Genomic DNA, 24,145 nt, shown 5'->3' with positions numbered 1-24,145 from the left:
GTGGGGAAAAGACAGAACCGTAAGGATCCGAGAGAAAAACAACACTATTTTACTCCCAGAAAGAACAAGCACGGAAAACCAGGGCTGTGGGTACGTGAGGGACAAGGGTGGGGGACGGGGCGGACAACTGTTCTGCCCCGCCCCCCATCTAGTCCCTCCTTCCGCCTATCACCCCGCCCCCGCAAAAACCCAAACCGGTAACCTCTACCCGGCCGCCTGTCATTGGCTATGCAAATGAGCGAAGTCTGCCGGGACCAATAAGCCGCGGCCACGGCTTGGCGAACGTCTTCCGGCCCGCCCCTGCCGCGCCGCCCCGCCCCGAGCTCACCTCGCGAGCTGAGGGCGGTACGAGGGGCGGTGGGGGCGCGGCGCGGCGCGGCGCGGCGGTGAGGCGGTGAGGCGGCGAGGCGGCGGCTGGAACGTGTAGCGGCGCGGGCGCTCAGCATGGCTCGCCTGGTGCTTGGTAGGCTTGGGCCTCCTCGTCCGGGAGGCCGGGGGGGTGAGGTGAGGGGAACAGCCTGAGAGGTCCGGGGAGCAAGCGGGAGCCTGGCCTTGCCCGGGCCCCGCGCTGGCGAGGAGGGTCGCGGGCCGGGTCCTCGCGGACGATTCCGCAGAGGCAGCCCCGGCGGCAGTAGGGAGCTCCGCGAACTGAGACTGTCCTTGACCGGAGCTTCCCACTCCTCCTCCAACCCTGCGCTGGCCCTCCAGCAGACGTGTGGGGCGCGCGGGAAGATGAGGGAGCCCTTGGCGGGGGGCGACCGCATCCCACCTGGGCTGGGGTGGTGGGTGGAGCGTGTGCGCGCGGGAGCCCCAAGGCTGGGCTCGAACCCGGGGCGCTGGGGACAGCCCCGAGCCGGGGGCCGAGTGCCGGACGCCGGGCTCTTGTGAAGGGGCGGGCGGGGTGTGAGCGAAGGCCGGGAGCTGCGGTCGAACCCCCCGAGACCGACTATGGCTCGTCCCTGACCGTGGCTGGGTATTGGGGTGGGAGTGGGGCACCTGGAAGGGGGACCTTGTTCTGGGCCTCGAGTGTTCGGGGGGAGTCTCGGGCTCCTCATACTGCAGCTTGCCCTCACCAACCGTTTTATGGAATTCCCACTTGTGAAAAACCTGCAATATCAAAACCTAGTCCTGAAATCGATCAGAAGTTTCCTTCAAAGGCAGCAGTACCTTCTTAAAGCGGGTTTCACGATGCAAGAGCGCTTTAGATGTGATTGAACTTTTCAGAACTAAATCGAACCCAGACTAAGGTAAATGTCTTAGCGAGTTCAGTAGTGAGATGGAGGATTCCCTTCCTTCCCTGGGCCCTCTTGGTCCCAATCAAGGCGCTGTAACAGTGGGTACCTGAGCACGCTGGTCCAGAGAGCAAGGTTTGGGTCCCAGCCTCGGTCCCCCGAATCTACTAGCTGGGTGACTGGGAGCTAGTTACTTAACCACTCTGGGCTTGTACTCCCTAGTGGTGTTCTCGGGATTAAGGAGTTTGTGTGTATGTATATATACCTAAAGAGAGAAAGCAAGAGAAATATTTGCCATATTACTGTAGAGATAATAGATGAGGAGCGAAGAACTTAAGTTTCTGTTTAGTTGCTTGCAGGTGAATTCAAACAGGGCTTTGAAAGCATCTATGATTCTTTCAGTTGACTCGTTATTTTAAGGTAGCCTTTTGGGGCGCCCTCTCGGTTTCTAGATGACTTTTTTGGGACCATGTACTCTTGCTAGCAGGTGAGGTACAGAGAGGTTACTGATGTAGATTTATAGCATCTTTAACTACTGTTGGGAAATAATAGGAGGCCACAGATGGCAAAACCATCTGCTCACAAAGCTTCTAGACATTTGGATGTTCCAGTTTCCCATTGGTGCAAGTTATCAGTGAGTGGAATGACCATGTGAATATTAGAAACAGATCATTATCGATCAACAGACCTAACTCTTATCATTTTAAGTGGGCTGAATGTTTTTGTAGGGGGTAGTTACTGACTGCTGTTATTGCTGTTGGATTTTGTACACCTTTTAATGCTTTTGGAGTAGCATGTTTGATTTCCTTCTAACCCTACTAGGTCTTACTGCCTGTTAAAGAATTTAGTTCTTGAACCTTTATCAAGACATTTCCATTGATAGCCATTATAGTGGGAGGGTGCTCTTGTGAGATCCAGGCTACTTTATAGAAAGTTACGAAAGTCCAGCACCATTACTCGAGGGAAAAAAAGCTGGAGTTTATGTTATACCGAGTGTCATTAGGCATGCCCATCTTCGTACCACTTTCCTGAGGTGAACAATTAAACAAAAATCACTGTTTAATGAGTGAAACAGTCATTAAAACCTCTTATAATGACTCCAACCTACTTGGAACAGCATGAAGAGGAGAGTGCCTTCTTCATTGTTCTTCCCGATTGACAGGAGAAGAGAGAGAATGTGATTCCCCTGCACAGTCTGTAGAACACCCCTTCTGGGATTTACTCCTGCGGGGTCCAGTCCTTTGGTTAAAATTTGGGGATGGGTTCCTAGTTACTCTTTAGTTATGTGGCCTTGGGCAAGTTACCTTTTCTGTGTTTCCATTTCCTGGGCTAAAAATGGGCATGATGACACATACCACTTAGAGTAAATGAGTTAACTGTATATAGTGTCTTATAAGTGTTATTCTTAGTTGAGATGTCAATTTTTGGAAGCTAGTTGAACAGATACATATATCAAAATGGTAGCCATACCCCATCTCCCTTGTAAGATATTTTCTTAGGGAAATAATCAAATTTATTTGAGAATAAATAGAATTTTTAGCATTGGCCTCTTAATAGGAAAAAAAATGTGGAAACCATCAAATTATGTCAATAGTGGATTAGGAACATGATACAGCCATTAAAAATGGTTACATGGGGGCTAATTAGTAGAAAATGTAACTTATTTTGAGTGAAAAAGGTTACAAAAGGGAATGTATAATAAGATGACATTTATATAAAATTTTAAACCTCTGTATGATGTAGAGAGATGTCAGCTACAATATCTACCAAAATATTAATAATTCATTCTAAGCAGAACTGCTTTATAGTTTGTTTGCTTTTCTTATTTTTAAAAATTTGCAAGGAGCTCAATATATTGAATAAATAACAATTCATACAGATTTTATTCTTTAAAGAGGATAAATATATTTTAAAAATCCATAGAAGATTTTCCAAGACCAGTTTTATTCTCAAGCTTACTGACAATTAGGATGGTCTCTACTTAGGTTCTTGATTTACTTGCTTTAGTGAATGTGTCCAACTCTGATCTTTTCCACAGCAAAGAAAAGATTATTAAGTGGCACCACCCAATAGAAATATAATGCTAAATTTATATGGTAACTTAAAATTTTCTGGTAGCCACATTTAAAAGACAAAAAGAAGTTGGTGAGATTAATTTTAATATATATCTGTTATATCTAAAATATCTTGAGGAAATCAATATCAGAAATACTGATGAGATGATTTTCTCTTTTCCCCTATCAAGTCTTTGAGATTCAGTGTGCTTTTTACACCTCCAGCATGCCTCCCTTCGGGGTAGCCCCATGTGGCTGCTGTATTGACCTGCAGTTATAAAAGGAGCCTCTTTCTGGTTGGCTTGACCTCCGTCCACACTCACCCTTCTCCACCTCTTGAAATGGAAGAGGAGTTCATCCTGTGGCAAGATACCCCTCTCTTTAACTCTGGGTTTACTCCCCTCCTCGTAATTCAGGCATTTTGTTCCATTATTCCCTGTAGTAGTCTCTGTTGCTCCACATATTTCTTCCCTTCATGCTCAAATCACTCCCATCCTTGAAAAGAAAACTTCCTTTTATCCCACATTGACTTGGTGTCTCCTGCTCTTTATAAGAAACCTGTTTTAAAAGATACTGTATTATTTTCACCAGCTTGTTCCCTCCTGCTTTCTCTAACCTTGTGCAGCCTGACTGCTGCTTACTTTCGCTTCTCTACCATGACCGCCCAGGGCCCCGGGGACCTCTCTGTCGTCATATATCCATCCAGTAGGCAGTTTTCAGTCTTGGCTATTTGACCTCCCGTTAGCCTTTGTTACTGTAGTTCATTTCACGTTGCCCTCGGTTTATGTGAAACCACTCTCCTGATAATTCTCCATCCCCTGTTCACATTGCAGCCAGAAGACTCTATAGAAAGCAAATCTGATCATATCCACTGCATGATAACCTTTAGTGGCATCACATCACTGTTAGTAGAGTTTGCAGTGAAGTTCCTACAGTGTGGTAGAGTTCATGGTGAAGTTCCTACAGTGCTAGTCATACTGTAATTCAGATGCAGTGTTCCTCAAGCAGTGTAATTATTATTCATGCCCATGGCGTACTGAATCTTTCTATCTTGAGTACTGAAAAGACAGCATGGTTTAATTGATAGAGCTTGGAAATAGGAGTCAGAGCTGCTCCACCAGTTTTAGGTGTGACCGTAGATGGGCCATTTGATCTCTATCTGCCCATGTTTCCAAAATCAGGATGATTCTCACATTCTAAGTAGTAGTGCTGTGAAAAATCAAGTGGATCCAATGTATTTGAAAGTGATTTGAAAATTCAGAATGCCTTAGTAGGTGTAAGGTGGAGGACTGAGCAATAGAACAATTGACATCAATATGTACTCATTCTCGAAGTTTACTATTGGGTTATTTAAAAAGTTCCACGTGAAATCTAAATCCTGTCTACAAAGTAAGCATATGAAATTGTGGCTAAGGTGGCATATGAGTAGCCAGAGAAATATATTTGGTCCACAGGGTAGCTAAACTGTTAATACTGTAATAGACTGTCTGCCTCCCTTTGTCAGTTGTTCACATGAACATTCAGAGCTCATCCAGCAGCGCAGTGAGTGCCTGATGATATGCCATGGATAATGTTAGTAGCAAGAAAGATACCTAAAAAAAATCATTGTCCTTAAGAGAGTCACAGTCTAGTTGAAGAGTCAAATAGTTATTTTTCCCATCAAAAAGCTTTAATAAAAATAGCATGCTAATAATGCATTTGAATAACACAAGAAATAGTGGGTGGATTATCCAGGGTTTCAGAGTTGGATGGAACGTCCCAGTTTTTCAGCACCCTTGCCCAGAAGATGGCAGTAATAGTCCTGCCTCATAGAGTGTGGTTGTACAGAATGAAGGTGTTAGCATAGGGAAAGCACTAAGAATAGTATTTAAATCTGTTCCCAACACAGCTCAAGAGATGAGGGTGTGGGCGGTCTGTTCCCTTCTTGTTCACCACTGCCCCAGAGAGAGTAAAATCCCAGGAGCTCCAACGGTAGCCAGGCTGAAAGTGGGGGAGTGGAGGAAGGAGAGGGCTAGGAGAGAGCTGACCCAAGCTGCCCTCTGTGTGAACGGCCTAGGTTAGTTGAAAAGAACTTTTCCAGTCAGAGCGTGAACCCTGCTGTTGATGGTATGTTTCTTGTCATTCCAGGTCTGATGAGCTGTACCCTCTTTATAACAGTTAATGGTCTGTATTCGTCTAGTGATGATGTAATTGAATTAACCCCCTCAAACTTCAACCGAGAAGTTATTCAGAGTGACAGTTTGTGGCTTGTAGAATTCTATGCTCCATGGTAAGTAATTATAAAGTAGTTGTCGATTGAGCCATCTTGTTTACCTAATTTACTGATTGTTTAGAAGAGGTAGAGGACACATCCAGGTAATGCTAATGAAAAGAAATCTCATAATGGTAAAAAGTAAAAGACAAGAGGGAAAGGGTTGATTGACTATTAAAGGGTGCAGAGTTTGAGTCAGTTAGGAAACAATGCTGGAAGTAGCTAATAGTTGCAAGAAAGAAGGAATTTTAGAAAGATGCACTTACCTGGTCTTTAGGACAATGTAAGTGGGCTGAAGATAAATTCTTCTCTTGCTTTGCATCTACTTCTGGGGGGAAAAAAGAAACCTGCAGTGAAGATACAACTGTGCAAGTCACTTAAATGTGGGCTTTTTGTTTTTTCCCCCAACAAATTTGTACTCCATTGTTACATAATTCACTGTGGTTGAATCTGTGGATACAGGGAGCTGACTATAAAGTTACATGTGGATTTTCGACTGCAGCAGGTCAGCAGCACCTGTAACTCTTCTTATTCAAGGGTCATCTACACAGTCAAACTACACAGTATTGCACTGATCCTTTATGTAGTTAAAATACTTAATGAAAACAAAACCAAAGCCCCAACAAATAAACGTGTAGAAACAGATCAATGGAATTGGTGCAGGATAGGCATGAGACTGTCACTGCTGCAGACTGCAGATGACAGGTGCCTGAGAGGAGATGGAGTACCACCAGCTGTATCTGCAGGTGAGCTGTGCGCTGACTTGAGGTCCAGAGTGGTCCTCTGAGGGGCAGGGCGGGTAGTGAATGGAATTCTTACAGACAGTCCTTGAGCAGGCGCTTTTTAGGCAATGCCTAAATAATAAAGATTTTCCTTTATTGCTTTTCAGTTTTTTCTTTGGAAAAAGAAAGCAGTTTTAGAAACTCAGTTCCAGTTCAGTGTAGCAAATCATGGTAAAATCCTTCACTTTAAAAGTTTATGTTACTACATTATGAAAATACTGTTCATCTTAATACTTTTTTTTTTAATTCCTTTTGTTTTTTTCTTTGTTATCCAAATAAGAATTCTGTATAGGTTCGTTCATTCATTTTAGTAAAGGTGCAAATGGCAGTTGTACAGGCTTAATATTGTTGAATGCCTTTGTATGCAGCTTTTACAAGTTTGATATTTTTTGTCGTTTATGGCATTGGTAATTTACCTTGTTTGGGGGGAGCTACAGTATATGAAAATATACCTCATTTCAAAACAAAACCAGTCAGCATGCTTGAGAAGGTTCTGGATCAAGTAGTTAATTATTATTGTTTTTTTTTAATTCATTTTTTTTAATCTTTTTCTTTCTTTTATTTTTTATTTTTTTATTATTTTTTTAATTTTAAAATCTTTAATTCTTACATGCGTTCCCAAACATGAACCCCCCTCCCACCTCCCTCCCCATAACATCTCTCTGGGTCATCCCCATGCACCAGCCCCAAGCATGCTGTATCCTGCGTCAGACATAGACTGGCGATTCAATTCTTATGTGATAGTATACATGTTAGAATGCCATTCTCCCAAATCATCCCACCCTCTCCCTCTCCCTCTGAGTCCAAAAGTCCGTTATACACATCTGTGTCTCCTTTGCTATCCTGCATACAGGGTTGTCATTGTTAACTGGCAAAGTTTTGCTTCATAGTGCCCTGGATGAGAGAATGTCTCATTAGAGAGTGTGCTTTTAACCCCTCAGTGTGTTTAAACTTTGGCAGCTTGGCGAAGACTATGAGTTCCTCCTTAGAATAAAGGTTTTACATGCATAAAATAAAAGCTATGGGATCACAAAGGAAACCTGAAATATTGGAATAAGAGTATTAAACTATCAAAGTAAATCTTGATATGGTTTTGCAGTCCTCATTTACAGAGACTATAAATAGCAAGGTCCAGCAGCAGATTTTAACAGCTAGCGACCATAATTCTGAAATGGTGATGAACGTAAATGATGTTGAAAGAAACTTGCACCAGCTATAGTGGTGGTGAGAAAATAGCTGTGATTTTTATTTTTGACAGAGTCACAAGTACAAACCCACTATGATATGTTATTACTGTTTATAATTGAAAGAAATCCTAAAGTTTAATTACAGGTTAGTGAAAATAGAGGATTTCCCCCCAGTCAAAGCTTACAGAGCTCTTAAATTCTTGTCCACTATCCCTTTGGGGATCCGTGGACCCCAGTGAAAAACCCCTGAGTTAAGGGTGTGCTGCTATATTTATATTTGTGGCATTTTGATCTGTCTTTACATTGCTTAACATTGAAATTACAGGGTGTATGTACTCTGACAATCTCTGATTTAAGTCCTTCCTTCATTAGAATAAGTTGAAATTAAAGAGGCATAAAGTCCTGTAAAATTTTGACTCCTAGATTTCCAAGTAGCTTACCTGAATAGCAAAATATGCTGTGTAGGTAGTGGGTAGAATCAGCATTTCAGGGCACTTTGCTGAAAGATCTTGACTTCTAAACTATTGGATTATGCTTAGGCCCCCGGAAGGTGATGTTACATACTGACTAAGAGCGTGGGATCTGGAGCCAGGAAAACCTGTCAGGCAGCTCTGTCACTGGGTGACATTGGAAGGGTTTCTTATCTTCTTAGGCTCTGTTTCATCATCTGTAGAATGAAAATGACCACGAAGCCTGCCTGCAGGGTGGCTGTGCTGATGAGATGAAATCCTGTGTGAAGAATGCGCTTCATGGTCCTGGCACATGGCATTGGCTCATTAGGTGCTTAGAGACCTAATTAAAAGAAAATTGACTTTGTTTAAAAAAGGAAATAGTCACCTGTAGTTAAATTAGCTACGCTGTCTTCATACATGGGTATTACACGGTGATGAAAGTAATATAGCTGCCTATAACCTGGATGGCTGATACACACATAATAGACTTCTGTATATATAATTCTTTTTTAAAGCACTTGTCTGTGTGTTACATTTCACAGTAATTTTTCCCAAGTACTAGTACCTAAAAGATGAAGAATATTTTTCCTTGTCTTGTGTGTCTCTGTCTAACTCCCCTTGTTCTTTTATCACCACCTTGTGGTGTCAAGGCTTTTCACTCCTTAGCCTTACTGACTTGAGACTGCATGTGCATTTTAACTCCACAAGCTGCCATGGGAGCTATAGCGCATTAAGACGCAGGCCCCACAGATCCAGGCTCTAAAACAGTCGTCTCATCTATAAGATGAAAATTCTGGACTATGTCGGGGCTATCAAACCTTAATAGATTGAAGAATCACTAGTGGGACTTACTAAAGACAGGTTCCTGAACCTCTTCTTTAGGAACTCTGATTCCTTGGGGGGTCTCAGAATCTGCATTTTGCTTAGCATAGAACTCAGACCACACTTGAGGCACACTCGGCAAGGTAAATACTGCTGTTCCCCCTCAGGGATGGAGTTACAAATGATAGTATTTGTTTAAACTGTTTAAATATAATTTAACTTGGCAGTAGTTTGGAAGGTTTTTTATTATGATTTTTTTAAAAAAAGGATCGTAGTGAAATCACAACAGTGAGCTTCTTCTGGTCACCAATCGTGTCTTTTTAGTGCTGTTCTCCCTGCAAACCTCCACCCCCAGTCCATGGCACTCAGGAGACCATTGGGGAGTGTTTCTCGAATTGGAATCAAAGACTGACTGTTTCCTTGTGTTTTTACCCCCTGCAAGGTGTGGCCACTGCCAGAGGTTAACACCAGAATGGAAGAAAGCAGCAACTGCCTTGAAAGTGAGTTTATAATGTTCATGTTCACCTGTGTATGTTGAAATAAGTTTAAGCAAATGGGCTTAATGTACAGTAGGAGGTCAGTTTGCATGTTGAAGCCCAGTACTCTTGTTCTGCTTCCAGGATTATGTAGGGAACAAGGGGATACTGTACATTCTAAATTATGTCTTGTCTATTTTCGTTAATTCTGTTTCCCAGTGAAGTGGCATAATTGTGCTTAGTCGGGCTATTTCTGGGAGCTGCTGAGTTTCCTCACAGGCTGACTTGCCTGTTGTCCAGCCCTCCATTTAGGATTGGTTTCCCAGGCTACAGCTGTCATAATTCTGTTGGCAAATAGGACCCTGCCCTTTATTATCTTGTCTCTGAGTTTACATCATCAGATGATGGGTTCTTGTGGAGTCTGCTCTGGTTGAAAGAAAAAGGGATATTCCTTCTGTGTTTCCACAGGATGTTGTCAAAGTTGGTGCAGTTGACGCAGACAAACATCAGTCCCTAGGGGGTCAGTATGGTGTTCAGGGATTTCCTACCATTAAGATTTTTGGATCCAACAAAAACAAACCAGAAGATTATCAAGGTAAGAACTTTTCCTAATTACTTCATGCCCTTGGTTGGAATTCTAATGTGAGTGGGTAGGACCAGATAGAGAACCTGGGGTTCTGTAACCTGTTGGCCCTGCTGCCTACAAGTTTCTCACCTGCCTTGTGCCTAAAATTCCTAATCTGTGATTTCCTACATCTTCTGAGTTGCTCAGAGATTAAACGTGTCAAACAGGTGAAAGGTTTTTTTAATTATTATTGTTTATGCTAGCTTAGACCACACGGCCTTAGCAATGATAGAGTAGTGATGTTTTGTGCTTTCCTTTTTCTTGTTAGTTTTTTCAAAACAAATACTATTTACTCAGTATTTTACCTGGAGAAGGAAATGACAACCCACCCCAGTATTCTTGCCTGGGGAATCCCGTGGACAGAGGAACCTCACGGACTATAGTCCATGGGTTCGCAAAGAGTTGAACATAACTTAGCAACTAAACAACAACAAGATATTTTACTCATTACTTACTATTTAATAAGTTTCTATAATTATATAGTATTTTTAAAGATCTGCAAGTGTTTTCTTGCTCTGAGTGCTCATCCCTTCACTGTTAGGAATTCGAGCATAAGAGTGGGAAAAGAAAGTCCTATAACTGGAAAGTCAGTTTGAACTGTTGATATTACCCTGGAGTGTTTTGCCCATGAGTCTTTAAGTCTTGTAAACATACATAGTATTTGAATTATTAAAGCTATTATTTAGTCTTTTAAACTGTTGATAATGAAGAAGTCCTGCACGTTCTCCTTTTTATAGGTGACGTAATTGTATCTGCTGTGAGTTACTGAAGCAGCTGGAGAGAACTCTGGCTCCAGACTCTCAAGACTTAAATGTTACTTTAGTCAGCTGTTCTTTTATAGAGTTGCCTGTTATTTAAGATGTCACAAATAGGTATCATATTGAAGATAGCTCTAAAACTCCATAAAACAAAGTTGCATTTTTCTTAGTAAACACCTGCTTTTCTGCTTTGGAATACAATTTTTTAATTTTGCTAATTAGTGAAAATTGAATGTTTAGAGCAGGGGTTAGCATTTGGTCTGCTGCTTGGTTTTGTGAATAAGTTTTCAAAACACTGTCATGCTTTTTCACTGGTGTTGTCTGTGGCTACTTCTACAGTAAGACAGCAGAGTCAAGTGGCTACAACGAGCAGTGGGGCCTGCAGAGCCGAAAATAATGACTGTTTGATCTTCTGCAGGAAGAATTTGCTCGCCTTTGGTCTAGAATGAGAAAACCCTCTCTGTCTTTTTCCCTAGTGTATTTCTTGATTTGGTATACTTCTAGGTAGAGATTGTTGGGAGGGGCACTGACTCAGAAAGTGGGGTGTCTGCAGTAGATAAGGAGCAGAAGGCTGTTTTTATGTTGAGGTCTGCCTGCCTGCCTGTCTTAGGAAGTGACATGCTTGGTCACTACATCTCAGCCAGGATGTAGTAGACGATTATCTGAACACACTCTGAGTACTGCTGTGCTGTACTTTCTTTCTAATGTCAGGTCTGAAGTGTTGTTAGACGTTTTTATTTCTCCCTGGGCAGTTTGATTAGAAAACTCTAATAAAAAACTTTCTGAGGAGATCTTGTTAGTTTTGCCTTTGAACTCCGATGATCTCAAGGCATATATTGTCCATTTTCTTCTGAGTAAATCAGGAGTCTCCTGACTTGTTCTTGAGCACATAGCTCTTGGTAAACTTCCCAAGGTTAGTGCCACTGTTATAAATACAGGGATTGAAATTAAGAGCAAGTTCAGCTACAGAACCTCAAAGCCCAGAATAACTGTGTTTTATACAAGGTAGAAGGAAGTAGGTTGCTTTCCAGTTTCTTAGCTTCAGATGCCTCGTATCCTCCCTTGTCCAGTCCTTTCTATCCATTAATCTCATTTAAATAGTTTTTTCCATTCCCTTCATTTGGTACTTTGTGTTTAGAAATTCATCCTGCTCTGTTAACAAGATAGCCTTTTTCATCTGTGTACATGTTACACATTCAGTAGACATTGCAGTGAACTCTTCTCAGTAGTAGATGGTATTTATGGGTGAATAGGATGTCCTTGTTTACACTAATAACCTAAAACTGAAGAAGAGGAATTAGTTTTCCCGGTGTAAAGTTTAAGCAGGAAATACATCCTAGAAGAAACTGGTCCTGTCTTAAAGACACTCAAGTAGGTCTGTTTGAACACCAGATGAAGCTGACAGACATGTCTGTTCCAGTCTTTAGCTAGCATCAGATATAGACACCCAGCCTGCCCACTGCTGTTCACCTGATGCCCCTGTCTCCCTGCAGGTGGCAGAACGGGTGAAGCCATTGTGGACGCTGCCCTCAGTGCTCTGCGCCAGCTTGTGAAAGACCGCCTTGGCGGCCGGGGCAGTGGCTACAGCTCTGGAAAACAAGTAAGGCTCTGTATAATGTCAGTTTTTAACCTGTGTCATGATCTTGAAGCCTGATTGTAAACTGGGCATGAAAGTGAAAGTCGCTCAGTTGTGTCCAACTCTTTGCAAGCCCATGCACTAGTCCATAGAATTCCCCAGGCCAGAATACTCGAGTGGGTAGCTGTTCACTTCTACAGGGGATCTTCTCAACCCAGAGCTAGAACCCAGGTCTCCCACATTGCAGGTGGATTCTTTACCAGCTGAGCCACCAGGGAAACTCTGCAAAGAAGATAATTATCTTTAAATTGGTGGACTTTGAGTTTAAAAAATAGTAATAATAAGAGGACATTGAGTCAAGTGACTGCAGAGGGAGTCAGAGCTGCTCGTGTGGCCCCCTGTGGTCTCTGCTCCTGGCCAGTCACCCCTGGGGCGTCCACCGCCGCTGAGCTGCTGGCCAAGAACCAGGCCCGAAATGGCTTCCTTGGCCCTGGGCCTAAGTAGAAGAGTTTGGAAGACAGCAAGAGAGAAAGAGCTTCAGGCCCCGGAAGCTGAACTCTGGCCTCCATGGTGTTTGTAGTTCCAAAGTGGTGAGAGGGAGATACGCTCTCCTCTAGGTCAACTTTGGACAAACACGGATGAAATTTGGATGGCCTCTTGGCCTGTGTCTGTGGCAGTCAGGCTGAAATCCCTGGACGTTTTTATTCACGCATAATTGGATAGAGAGCCCAGGTGGTGCTAGTGGTAAAGAATGCCTGCCAATGCAGGAGACACAAGAGATGTTGGTTCAATGCCTAAGTCAGGAAGATATCCTGGAGTAGGAAATGGCAACCCCCTCCAGTATTCTTCCCTGGAAAATCCCATGGACGGAGAAGCAAGCCTGCCAGGCTACAGTCCATGGGGCCAGAAAGAGTCAGACACAGCTGAGCATGCGTGCACATACACACACAACTGGATAGGGAAGAAGATTCCTGTTCTGCAGATGGATATATTAGATCTCCTTGTATGAAATGTGGATTTTAACCATGATGTGCTTATGTTTTTGTGAAAAGGCGTTGAATTCTTCCTGATACATGCAGGTACACTTCATTGTATTGCACTTCTCAAATCATTGCATTTTTTACAAAGTGAAGATTTGTAGCAACTGTGCATCAAGCAAGTCTGTCAGTGCCATTTTTTCAATAGCGTTTGCTCACCCTGTCACATTGTGTTAATTCTTGGAGTATTTCAAAAGTTTTTGTTATAATTATGGTGATTTAATTATGATCTGTGATCTTTGATGTTGCTATTACAGAGAAATAAGACTCGCTAGAGACTCAAATGAGGGTTAGCATTTTTTGGCATTAACATATTTTTGAATTAAGATATTTATTGTCTTTTAGACATAATGCTATTGCACACTGAATAAACTACGGTACGAAAATTATAGGCTACAGTATAGTGTGAACATAACTTTTATGTGCACCAGGAAAGCCAAGAAATTCATATGAGTTTCTTTATTGCGATGCTCGCTTTACTGCAGTGGTCTGGAACCAAACCAACAGGATCTCCAAGGTCTGCCTGCGCACGTAATAAAACAGCCCTTCACTTCTAGGAGACCAGTAGGAGTAGCTTCTTTATACAGGCTTAGCTTACCAGAGATTTCATGCCTTTTATCTCAAACTTAAGACATTTAATGAGCACAGGTTGTCTTTTCAACGCTGATGGCTTTTGGCCCAGGCAACAGAAAGCATTATATCAATTCTGACTGCTTTGTAGGTTTAGTATTAAAGAAAATGCTTCGAAAAGATAAAAGGGTTAAGTGTTGTTTTTAGCTTTCTCAAGTAGTAGGGGCTTTATCTGAACTGTAGGTACCCAGGATGAACCAGCGTGGTTCTGAATGAGAACAGTGTTACTGAGGTGGTTCTGTGAGCCACAACTGGGGTTTCTCTTAATGAAGGCAGCAAAAGTAGAGTTCAGGTTCATGTTACGTGTGATACTGAGTGTACTGGTAATTCTTTGAAAGTAAATACTGTTTACCAGGTAAAAAGAATAATACTAAGGAATGTTCCCTATCTGAGTAAAATAGTTTTCACTTGAAAGAAGAATTCAAAACTTTGTTAAGATGTAGAATTGATTATTGCTATATGTATATGTAGAATGGTGATAGTGTTCTTTTTGGCCAAGTTGTAACCTAAGGTTTAATGTCACAAATGACAGGGCAGAGGTGACAGTTCAAGTAAGAAGGACGTGATTGAGCTGACGGATGACAACTTTGACAAGAATGTCCTTGACAGTGAAGATGTTTGGATGGTTGAGTTTTATGCTCCCTGGTGTGGACACTGCAAAAAGTAAGTGCTTTGTACCAGGTACTTTTTTAAGTCACAGTGCTTTTAGTCTGTTCCCCTGGCTCACTTCTGAAGAGCTGAAGCAGGTCCTAGGTGATCCCCAAGATGTTCTCCCCCAAAGTTTTGGCTCTACGTGAGTGTTAAACGTCAGCATTTGCGCCGAGTGTTTCCTCTGTCATGTTTTCAGAGATGAGCAGGGAGCTGGCATCCAGGGTTGGGAGGGGCATGATGGATGAAGAATGGGGAAGTGAATGTGGGAGGGTGGGGCATCATAGCTTTCATAAAGCTGCACGCGGAGTGTTTCCCAAGTGTGATTTCACTGGACTGGATGGAAATGTGTGCAGCAGTTAAAAGGATGTGTGCCTAGAGTTGGCATACCCTTTTAAAATGCAGGGTGTTTTCTGTAGCCTAGAGCCAGAATGGGCCGCGGCCGCTACAGAGGTGAAAGAGCAAACAAAAGGCAAAGTGAAACTCGCAGCTGTGGATGCCACCGTGAACCAGGTTCTCGCCAGCCGATACGGGGTGAGTATGCTTGGGAGGCTGGTTTCTCTTGGAAACACGCTGCTTTCAACTGTCACTCCATCGTGTATTCCTGGTCTCCCTAGGAGGTGGGAGAGGAATTTAGCCATTTTGTAATGAAAAACTGAAATCATTCGCTATCTTAACTAGTAAATACGGGACTCAGGACTGTTGAGGGTTCTTGGTTTTGCTTTCAGCAGTGCACTGCCTACGGGCTTAATGTGAGCCCAGGCTTTCACAGGTTACTCATACAGCTTCTGAAGTTTGTCCCTTTGTTCTCGAGCACATGTATTACTGTATTGAGGTATGTCCGGCGTTTGAATAAGATTTGGCTAAGCCTGGCAGTGAGACTGTTAATATCCCCTGACTGATAGACCTCTGCATGCTGCCCCTTAGACACTGATGCAGGCCAAGGAGTGTTTTTGTTATGTTAAATTACCTATAAAGTAGTTTTAGCCATAAAGATCATCTTATTTATTATTAAATATTAATTTGATATCTACTCTGATATTTTATTTTGGGGGCTTCCCTGGTAGCTCAGTGGTAAAGAATTCACCTGCCAATGTAGGAGATGCGGGTTTGATCCCTGGGTTGGGAAGATCTCCTGGAGGAGGAAATGACAACCTACTCTAGTATTTTTGCCTGGGAAATACCACATAGGAGCCCAGTGGGATACAGTCCATGGGGGTCGCAAAGAGTCAGACACGACTTAGCAACAAACAGCAACAAAATTTTAATTTTTAATAGATTAGGGGATTCCCTACAATCAAGATATTCCAGAAAGGTGAGTCTCCTGTGGATTACGACGGGGGACGCACGAGATCCGACATTGTTTCCCGGGCCCTCGATCTGTTTTCTGATAATGCCCCACCTCCTGAGCTGCTTGAGGTAAACCTCTTCATCACCTATAGTAAGGAGTGCTTTTCCAGTCTGATGAAAGGCCACATTGAAGCAGTAAAGACATTTTCTGTCTTTGCCAGTTAGCTCTTTATCTTTTTTAAATTGTTCTCCTTAGAGTTGTTTTTGTACTTTCAGATGGGGAGAACTTGTCTTATAAATTGCAGCTTTTCATAACTTTCAGTACTAAAGTAATTGCACTGTAAGCAAAAGGTACCTTAGCTTCATTAAAATTAAATCCAGTCTTTCATTTATCATTCTCAAAATAATAGCTAACAATTATTGAGCACCTAATTCTCATATGAACACTTACAGGTGGATACCGTTTTTATCTCCATCTTTCATATGGGGAAGAGGCAAAGAAAGCCTCAAATCCATGAGAATATGTAATACATGTTGATGGCTTTCTTACCTGTCTAAAAGACTAAACATCAGAGCAAGGCTGTGCCCAGGCATCCTGATTTCAGAGACCATGTGTGCATACAAATGGCTCGTCCCCACCGCAGATAGATGGCTAAGAGATAAAAATGGAATTCTCGTTCATATTTCTGTAGTGCACACAGGAAGTATTATTTGGGAAGAGCCTAATCTCGCTCTTGAATTACTTTGCCGTTCAATAAGAGTGACAATGCCCAGTCTGTTCAAGCAGACCTGTGGGTTCTGTGTCACATGGTCTTCCAACACCCGTTGTGTTCTGGACCCCGCAGATCATCAATGAGGACGTCGCCAAGAAGACGTGTGAGGAGCATCAGCTCTGCGTCGTGGCCGTGCTGCCCCACATTCTTGACACGGGTATGGCCAGTGGGGGCTCTCTGTCCAGTAGTTCTGTGCTGCCTGCTCTGAGAACACTTAACAGATGGAATTACTTTACCAACTCCTTTCTTTTTACCTGTAAAATCTTTGTTTAAATCAGGAGCTGCAGGCAGAAATTCTTACTTGGAAGTTCTTCTGAAGTTGGCGGACAAATACAAGAAGAAGATGTGGGGGTGAGTTATCAAACTGTCCCAGGATCATTTGGGAAGGAGAGTATAGTGCTGTTTGAAAGTGGTTTCCTCAGCGTTTCCTGTAGTCTGTGTTCCTCTGCTCACGTTGGTGTGTTTTTTGTTGTTGTTCGTTGCTAAGTCTCATCCAACTCTGATCCCATGGACTGCAGTACGCCAGTCTTCTCTGTCCTTTGCCATCTCTCAGGGTTTGCTCCAACTCATGGCCATCGAGTCAGTGATGCCATCCAACCATCTCATCCTCTGTCATCCCTTTCTCCGCCTGCCTGCAGTGTTTCCCAGCATCAGGTTCTTTTCAGTGAGTCAGCTCCTCACATTTCATGGCCAGGGTATTGGAGATTCAGCTTCAGCATCAGTCCTTCCGGAGAGTATTCAGGGTTGATTTCCTTTAGGATTGGCTGGTTTGATGTCCTTGCTGTCCAAGGAACTCTGAAGAGTCTTCTCCAGCACCACAGTTCGAAAGCATCAGTTCTTTGGCACTCAGCATTCTTTTGGTCCAACTCTCACATCCACATGACTACTGGAAAAAGGCATAGCTTTGACAATATGGACCTTTGTCAGCGAAGTGGTATCTCTCTTTTTTAATATACTGTCTAAGTTTGTCCTAGTTTTCCTTCCAAGGAGCAAGCATCCTTTAATTTCATGGCTGAAGTCACATTTCACAGTGATTTTGGAGCCTAAGAAGATAAAATCTGTCACTCTTTCCACTTTGAACTGATGGGACCAGATGCCATGATCTTAGTTTTTTGAATATTGAGTTTCAAGGTAGCATTTCACTCTTCTGTTTTACCCTCATCAAGAGGCTTTTTGGTTCCTCTTCACTTTCTGCCATTAAGAGTGGTATCTTAGATATCTGCCTATCTAATGTTGTTGATACTTCTTGCAATCTTGATTCCATCTTGGGATTCATCTAGCCGGCATTTCACATGATATACTTTGTATTTAAATTAAAGAAGCAGGGTGACAATACATAGCCTTGATGTACTCCTTCCCCAATTTTGAACCAGTTCTTTGTTCCATGTCTGGTCCTCACTGTTGCTTCTTACCTGCATACAAGTTTCTCAGGAGGCAGGTAAGGTGATCTGGTATTCCCATCTCTTTAAGAATTTTCCACAATTTGTTGTGATCCACACAGTCAAAGGCTTTAGCGTAGTCAGTGAAGCAGAAGTAGATGTTTTTCCAGAAGTCCCTTGCTTTTTCTGTGATCCAGCAGATGTTGGCAGTTTGATCTCTGGTTCTTCTGCCTTTTCTAAATCCAGCTGGTACATCTGGAAGTTCTCGGTTCATGTACTGCCGAAGTCTGCCTTTGAAGGATTTTGAACATGATGTTGCTGGCATGTGAAATAAGCACAGTTGTATGATGATTTGAACATTCTTTGTCATTGCCTTTTGGGGGGATTGGGATGAAAACTGATCTCTTCCAGTCCTGTGGCCACTGCTGAGTTTTCCAAATTTTCTGGCATATTAAGTGCATCACTTTCACAGCATCATCATCTTTTAGGATTTGAAATAGCTGGAATTTCATCATCTCCATTAGCTTTGTTCATAGTAATGCTTCCTAAGGCCCACTTGACTTCACACTGTAGGATGTCTGCCTCTAGGTGAGTGACCACACATTTGTGATTATCCAGGTCATTAAGGTTGTGTATAGTTCTGTGTATTTGTGCCACATAGTCTTCATTCTGTTAGGTCCTTGCTGTTTCTGTCCTTTATTGTGCCCATCATTGTGTGAAATATTCCCTTGGTATCTCCAGTTTTCTTCAAGAGATCTCTAGTCTTTCCCATTCTATTTTCCTCTCTTTCTTTGCAGTCTTCACTTAAGAAGGCTTTTTATCTCCCCTTTGCTATTCTCTGGAACTCTGCATCCAGTTGGGTTGTCTTTCCCTTTCTTCCTTGTCTTTCACTTTGCTTCTTTTCTCAGCTATTTGTAAAGTCTCCTGAGACAATCATTTTGCCTTCTTGCATTTCTTTTTCTTAGTATTGGTCTTGGTCATCGCCTTCTGTGTAGTATTATACAGTACCTCCATCCATAATTCTTCAGGCAGTCTGTCTACCAGATCTAATCTCTTGAATCTGTTCATCCCCTCCGTTGTATAATCATAAGTGATTTGATTTAGATCATAGCCAAATGGCCTGGTGGTTTTCCCTACTTTTTTCAGTTTAAGTCTGAATTTTGTAATAAGGAGTTCATAATCTGAGCCAGTCCCCTCCGGTCTTGTTTTTGCTTACTGTATAGAGCTTTTCCATCTTCGGCTGCAAAGAAAATGATCAGTCTAATTTCGGTATTGCCTATCTGGTGATGTCCATGTGTAGAGTTGTCTCTTGTGTTGTTGTAATGGGGTGTTTGCCATGACCAGTGTGTTCTCCTGACAAAACTCTGTTAGCCTTTGCCCTGCTTCAGTTTGTACTTCAAGGCCAAACTTGCCTGTTACTCCAGGTATCTCTTGACTTCCTACTTTTGCATTCCAATCCCCTGTGATGAAAAGGACATCTTTTTTTGAGTGTTAGTTCTAGAAGGTTTTGTAGGTCTTTGTAGAACTGGTCCACTTCAGCTTCTTTGGCATAGTGGTTAGGGCATAGACTTGGATTACTGTGATGTTGAATGATTTGCCTTGGAAATGAACCAGCTTCCTTCTGTTGTTTTTGAGATTGCATCCAAATACTGCATTTTGAACTCTCTTGTTGCCTATGATGGCTACTCCATTTCTTCTAAGGCATCCTTGCCCATAGTAGTAGATATAATGGTCATCTGAATTAAATTCGCCCATTCCAGTCCATTTTAGTTCACTGATTCCTAAGATGGTCGATGTTCACTCTTGCTGTCTCCTGCTTGACCACATCCAGTTTACCTTGATTCATGGACCTAACACTCCAAGTGCTTATGCAGTATTGTTCTTTATAGGATCAGCTTTACTTTCACCACCAGACACATCCACAGCTGAGCGTTGTTTCCACTTTGGCCCAGCTTCTTCGTTCCTTCTGGAGCTATCTCTCCTCTCATCCCTGGTAGCATATTGGACACCTACTGACCTGAGGGGCTCATCTTCTGGTGTTTTTTTAGTAAATAAAAATAATTACCACCTAGGAAGAAACAAATCAATGCAAGTATCTTATTTGTACCATGGTACACTTTTTCTTATAGGAATCATGTTCTAATGGTGGTTGGAGTCCTCAGCTAGCAAGCAAAAACAGTAACAGAGCTGAATTCTAGCACAGCCTTGAAGGCTAGATAAAGACAGAAATAGAGGCATGTTTCTTTACCCTCTTCTGAGTGAGGGCCGGACGTTGGCAATTGTTCAGAACAAAGCTTGTCTCGTTTCCACTGTATAATCTTTCTGCCCTATGTACTCCATCTCCACTGCTGTCCCAGGTTCCACGTGGGTGCAGGTCTCACACAGAGGCCTTGCACAGCCTCTGTTAGTTTAGCCTGTGCATGCAGGAGGCTGTGTGCCCAGGTTCTTTGTCCTTCATCCTTGTATGAGTAGAGGGAGCTGACAGTGGGCAGCCTTCTCATTGCACTGGGTTTTCTTGTTGGGGAGCACGAGCCCTAGGGACATGGGCTTCAGTGGTTGCAGCGTGTAGACTCAGTAGTTGTGACAATGGGTTTAGTTGCTCCGCAGCATGTGATGTCTTCCTGTACCAGGGATTAAACCTGTGTCCCCTGCATTGGCAGGCAGATTCTTACCTACTGTGCTACCCAGGAAGTCTGGTTGAGCATTTTTTACATGTGTGAATTATGACATATCCTTACCTTTAAAAAAAAAAAGTTGTTACATGCCCGAAGAACATTAATAACCCCAAATGATACTGATAGGATTTCAAGTAACAGAGAAAATACATCAGGTTTATTGGACAGTATTTTGGGCACTGGGAGGAGAAACGGTCCTGTTGGTAGACCAGTCCATTCAGGGTTAGGGTGTAGGAAACAGGAAAGGAACCAAGGTTACTTAGGAGCACGTCTGGAACATGTTATTAAAAAAACTCAAATTAGTTTTTGATTTTTTTTCTATACTTATCTCATTCTGTAAATTATTTGATGTGTAATCTTTTGTCCTTTAATTGATGTCTACTAATTGGGTTCTAATTAATTCAAAAGGGATCTTTACCCTAAAAATCAATCCACTTTTCTAGGTGGCTGTGGACAGAAGCTGGAGCCCAATCTGAACTAGAAAATGCGCTGGGGATTGGAGGGTTTGGATACCCTGCTATGGCAGCTATTAACGCACGCAAGATGAAATTTGCTCTCCTAAAGGGATCATTCAGTGAGCAAGGCATTAATGAGTTTCTCAGGTAACTTCTTCCTTCCTTGAGTTGTTTTTGTTTTGTCAAACTGTTTACTTGGTTCTTTTGTGGTAATGGTTCCAAACTATTCTAGAGTACCCAATAAGTGGAGTAATTTCCTCTTTCACATTTCGGAGAACACATGTTCATAAATTAGAGCTTTGGAATCATCTTCCTGTGCAGTTGAAGTCTTTTACTTAGCAAGTGATCCTACCACTTTTCTCCTCTCGAGCCCCTTTGCCACCCTGTGCACTTGGCAGTGAGCCATCCTGGTGTAACAGCCTGCATGAGTCTGGTACACGCAGGGTCTGACTGACTGTGCTGAAGCCCTCTGTTCTGCCCATACAGCAGTTCAGGGAATGGTGGGAAAGTGACTCCCTGGGCCAGAACGTGGAGAGTGGCCGCACTGAGAAACCTTCTTGGGCTCTAAAGTTAGTGTGGAATTTTGTTAATCAAGTATTATTACTGGTCTAGTCCATGTCTAGATCAACTTTGATCATTTTTTACTTACTTGTATTTTGGCAAGATATGTTTGCGCTGTTTTTCAAATTACTGGTAGTGACTGGCTTTATCTGCTGCCAAAGCCTTCCTCAGGAATTCCATTATATTGTCATACAGTGACATTGTTGTCCCTGATGGAAAAGATAGTTTGTGAAGTACTTCTCAGGAGCAAAGTGCTGTTTCTTCACTGGCGCCAACCGTCCATCATTAACACACGTATTCTCCTCATCTTCCCCTCAGGGAGCTGTCTTTTGGGCGTGGATCTACGGCGCCTGTAGGCGGTGGGGCTTTCCCCACCATCAGCACCAGGGAGCCCTGGGATGGCAAGGACGGCGAGGTGAGTCCCGAGGGCAACTGAGCCATGAGCAGGACTCGGGGCTTCCGTCCTGCCTCTGACTTTCTCGACCCATCTTTGCTGCTTGTGACCCAAGACCTCTCCCTCAGACCTGAACTTTGATGTGAGCCTAGCCCTGAAGTGTCAGTTTCTCAGGCCTGTAGGCCCTTCATCCCGTCCTCCCTGTTGTCGGGTGCATCACTGGATGTTCATGACTGAGACAGCCAGAGAAATTCACTGAGGTTGCGTTCCTACTAGCCCTCAAGTGAACATTTAACCTGGAATTCAGTAACTTTGAGAGAAGTGCAAAATTCAGGCTTTGAAATTAAATATATTCCAGTACATTTCTGCCCATCCTCCTCAAAGGACAAGTTAAATCACTGTTAGTTTTCTCCCTGTATTGATAGGCAGGGTTAAAAGCAGGAGCTGGGTGAGCAGAAGCTGTTGTGCTCAGAGCACCGCTAGAAATGTACTGGTCTGTGAAGTGAGATGTCAGGCTTCAGGGTCATCCTCCCTGTGGTTCTGCATAGACCCTGCAGGGCCTGACCGTGTGAAGTGAGACGTCAGGCTTCAGGGTCGCCTGCCTATGGCTCTGTGTAGGCCCTGCAGGGCCTGACCGTGGTTTTCTGTCCCACAGCTTCCCGTGGAAGACGACATTGACCTGAGTGACGTGGAGCTGGACGACCTGGAGAAAGATGAGTTGTGAGAGGCTCCGCAAAGACTTCAGCTTTCTTTTCTTGGGAGCAGATTTTCCTGCAGTGAAGGAACGTCCTTTCCAGTCCAAGGAACCTACCAGTGGCCTTTTTAACCGAGAAGTAACCCTTGACTGGTCATTTGAAAACACTGCAACAGTGAACTTTTGCGTCTCAAGAAAACAATGAAAAATTCTATGAATTGTCGTAGCCAGTGAAATGAGTTGTATCCTGTCAAGTAATATTTTGAAGAAAACTGATGGGCTGTTGAAGCATTTTTCCCTCCCTCTGACTTGCTGCTTGGATGTTCTTGGAGGCTGTTTCTTACAAGTTTTTTAATGTGACCCTTTTCATTTGAATATTAATAGCTTTTTTCCATTAAAGAATAAAACAATATTTTGGACAATGCCAATAAACGTATGAAATCAGTGTCCACATGGTAAATTCAGAGTGCGGTATTCAGCCCGTACATTAATATTGTGAAGGGACGACCTTGACGTCTGTCCTCCCTGTAACCCGCAGCTCACGTGACACTGTCTGGATGCCTGCTGCCACACAGGTCTTACCTGTGACCCACAAGGCCAGGTTCCAGCTGTAAATGTGAAACGTAAAGCGAGTTTATATAGAAGGATGAAAAACAGTGTGGATTGTCAAGTGGAAACTGCCCTCCGTGCCCAATCTTTTGTCTTTGGCCAGCACCAGCAACTACTAGGGAAAAGAGCTGGTTATACACTTAGCCCAAGGTTTTTGATACGTTGTTATTAAACCCTCACAGCATGTCCCATTAAGACATGAAATACAGCAGCAGGTTGCCAATTGATAGGAAGTCCCCATTCATGTAAGACATTCAGAAAACTGAACTTTTGAATTACATTAGAATATAAATGAAGAGACAATTCAAAGAACTGAGAACATTTCTTTACTGTAACTTACAAAAAATAAATACAACTGTCACTAATCTTTGTGAGCAATTTCTCTAAAAATCTAAATTCTGTAGGATAATTAAATTGTTCTTGGGCTAGAGGAAAGAAGCATCTGTAGTAGTTCGCACGAATACTCAAGTTTAGCGGTACCAGCCCATCTTTCTAGTCGAGAAGACTAAGGTCGATGTGGAAGTAGACGTAAGGAAAGTAGTCTTGGTTGCTGAGTTGGAGTCCAGGGATCTCCACGGATGCCTGCAAAAGATGTCACGTTAATGTATAAGCTCGTCTCGTCTTATGCTTCTGCCTGCCACAATCCACCCCAACTCATGCACACAATCTCTTGTTAACCTTTCACATTTGTGTAGTGTAGATTTTTCTAATAGTGTGGCAGGTACCGTGTTGGGGGAATAGCTCCATGTGGAGAGGCTGATCTTACTGTAAAAGGCTGCTCTCTC

The 24,145-nt window shown here is 42.9% G+C and overlaps 2 protein-coding genes across 11 annotated transcripts in view; one reads left to right on the top strand and one right to left on the bottom strand.

Annotated features, from left to right (window-relative positions):
* The first annotated feature begins 228 nt into the window (after positions 1-228).
* On the top strand, positions 229-23,725 carry PDIA6 (protein disulfide isomerase family A member 6). The gene is made up of 13 exons (XM_069582608.1): positions 229-463; positions 5,414-5,555; positions 9,223-9,280; positions 9,725-9,851; positions 12,133-12,239; positions 14,415-14,545; positions 14,950-15,064; positions 15,809-15,949; positions 16,666-16,750; positions 16,872-16,944; positions 21,091-21,249; positions 21,982-22,078; positions 22,713-23,725. The coding sequence occupies exons 1-13, from the start codon at positions 445-447 to the stop codon at positions 22,779-22,781; spliced, it is 1,323 nt and encodes a 440-aa protein (XP_069438709.1). The 5' UTR covers positions 229-444; the 3' UTR covers positions 22,782-23,725.
* Positions 23,670-24,145, bottom strand: part of ATP6V1C2 (ATPase H+ transporting V1 subunit C2) — a 58,088-nt gene continuing 57,612 nt past the window's right edge. For all 10 annotated transcript variants that reach the window (XM_069582602.1, XM_069582607.1, XM_069582598.1 and 7 more), the window contains one exon: positions 23,670-23,942. In XM_069582602.1, the coding sequence (XP_069438703.1) occupies positions 23,853-23,942 (90 nt within the window). In that variant the 3' untranslated portion in view covers positions 23,670-23,852. The remainder of the gene's footprint in view (positions 23,943-24,145) is intronic.

This window comes from Ovis canadensis, chromosome 3 (assembly GCF_042477335.2).
Source record: "Ovis canadensis isolate MfBH-ARS-UI-01 breed Bighorn chromosome 3, ARS-UI_OviCan_v2, whole genome shotgun sequence".
Taxonomy (NCBI): Eukaryota; Metazoa; Chordata; class Mammalia; order Artiodactyla; family Bovidae; genus Ovis; species Ovis canadensis.
Note: the sequence above shows the minus strand (reverse complement) of the source record. Positions and strands in the feature narration are given on the sequence as shown.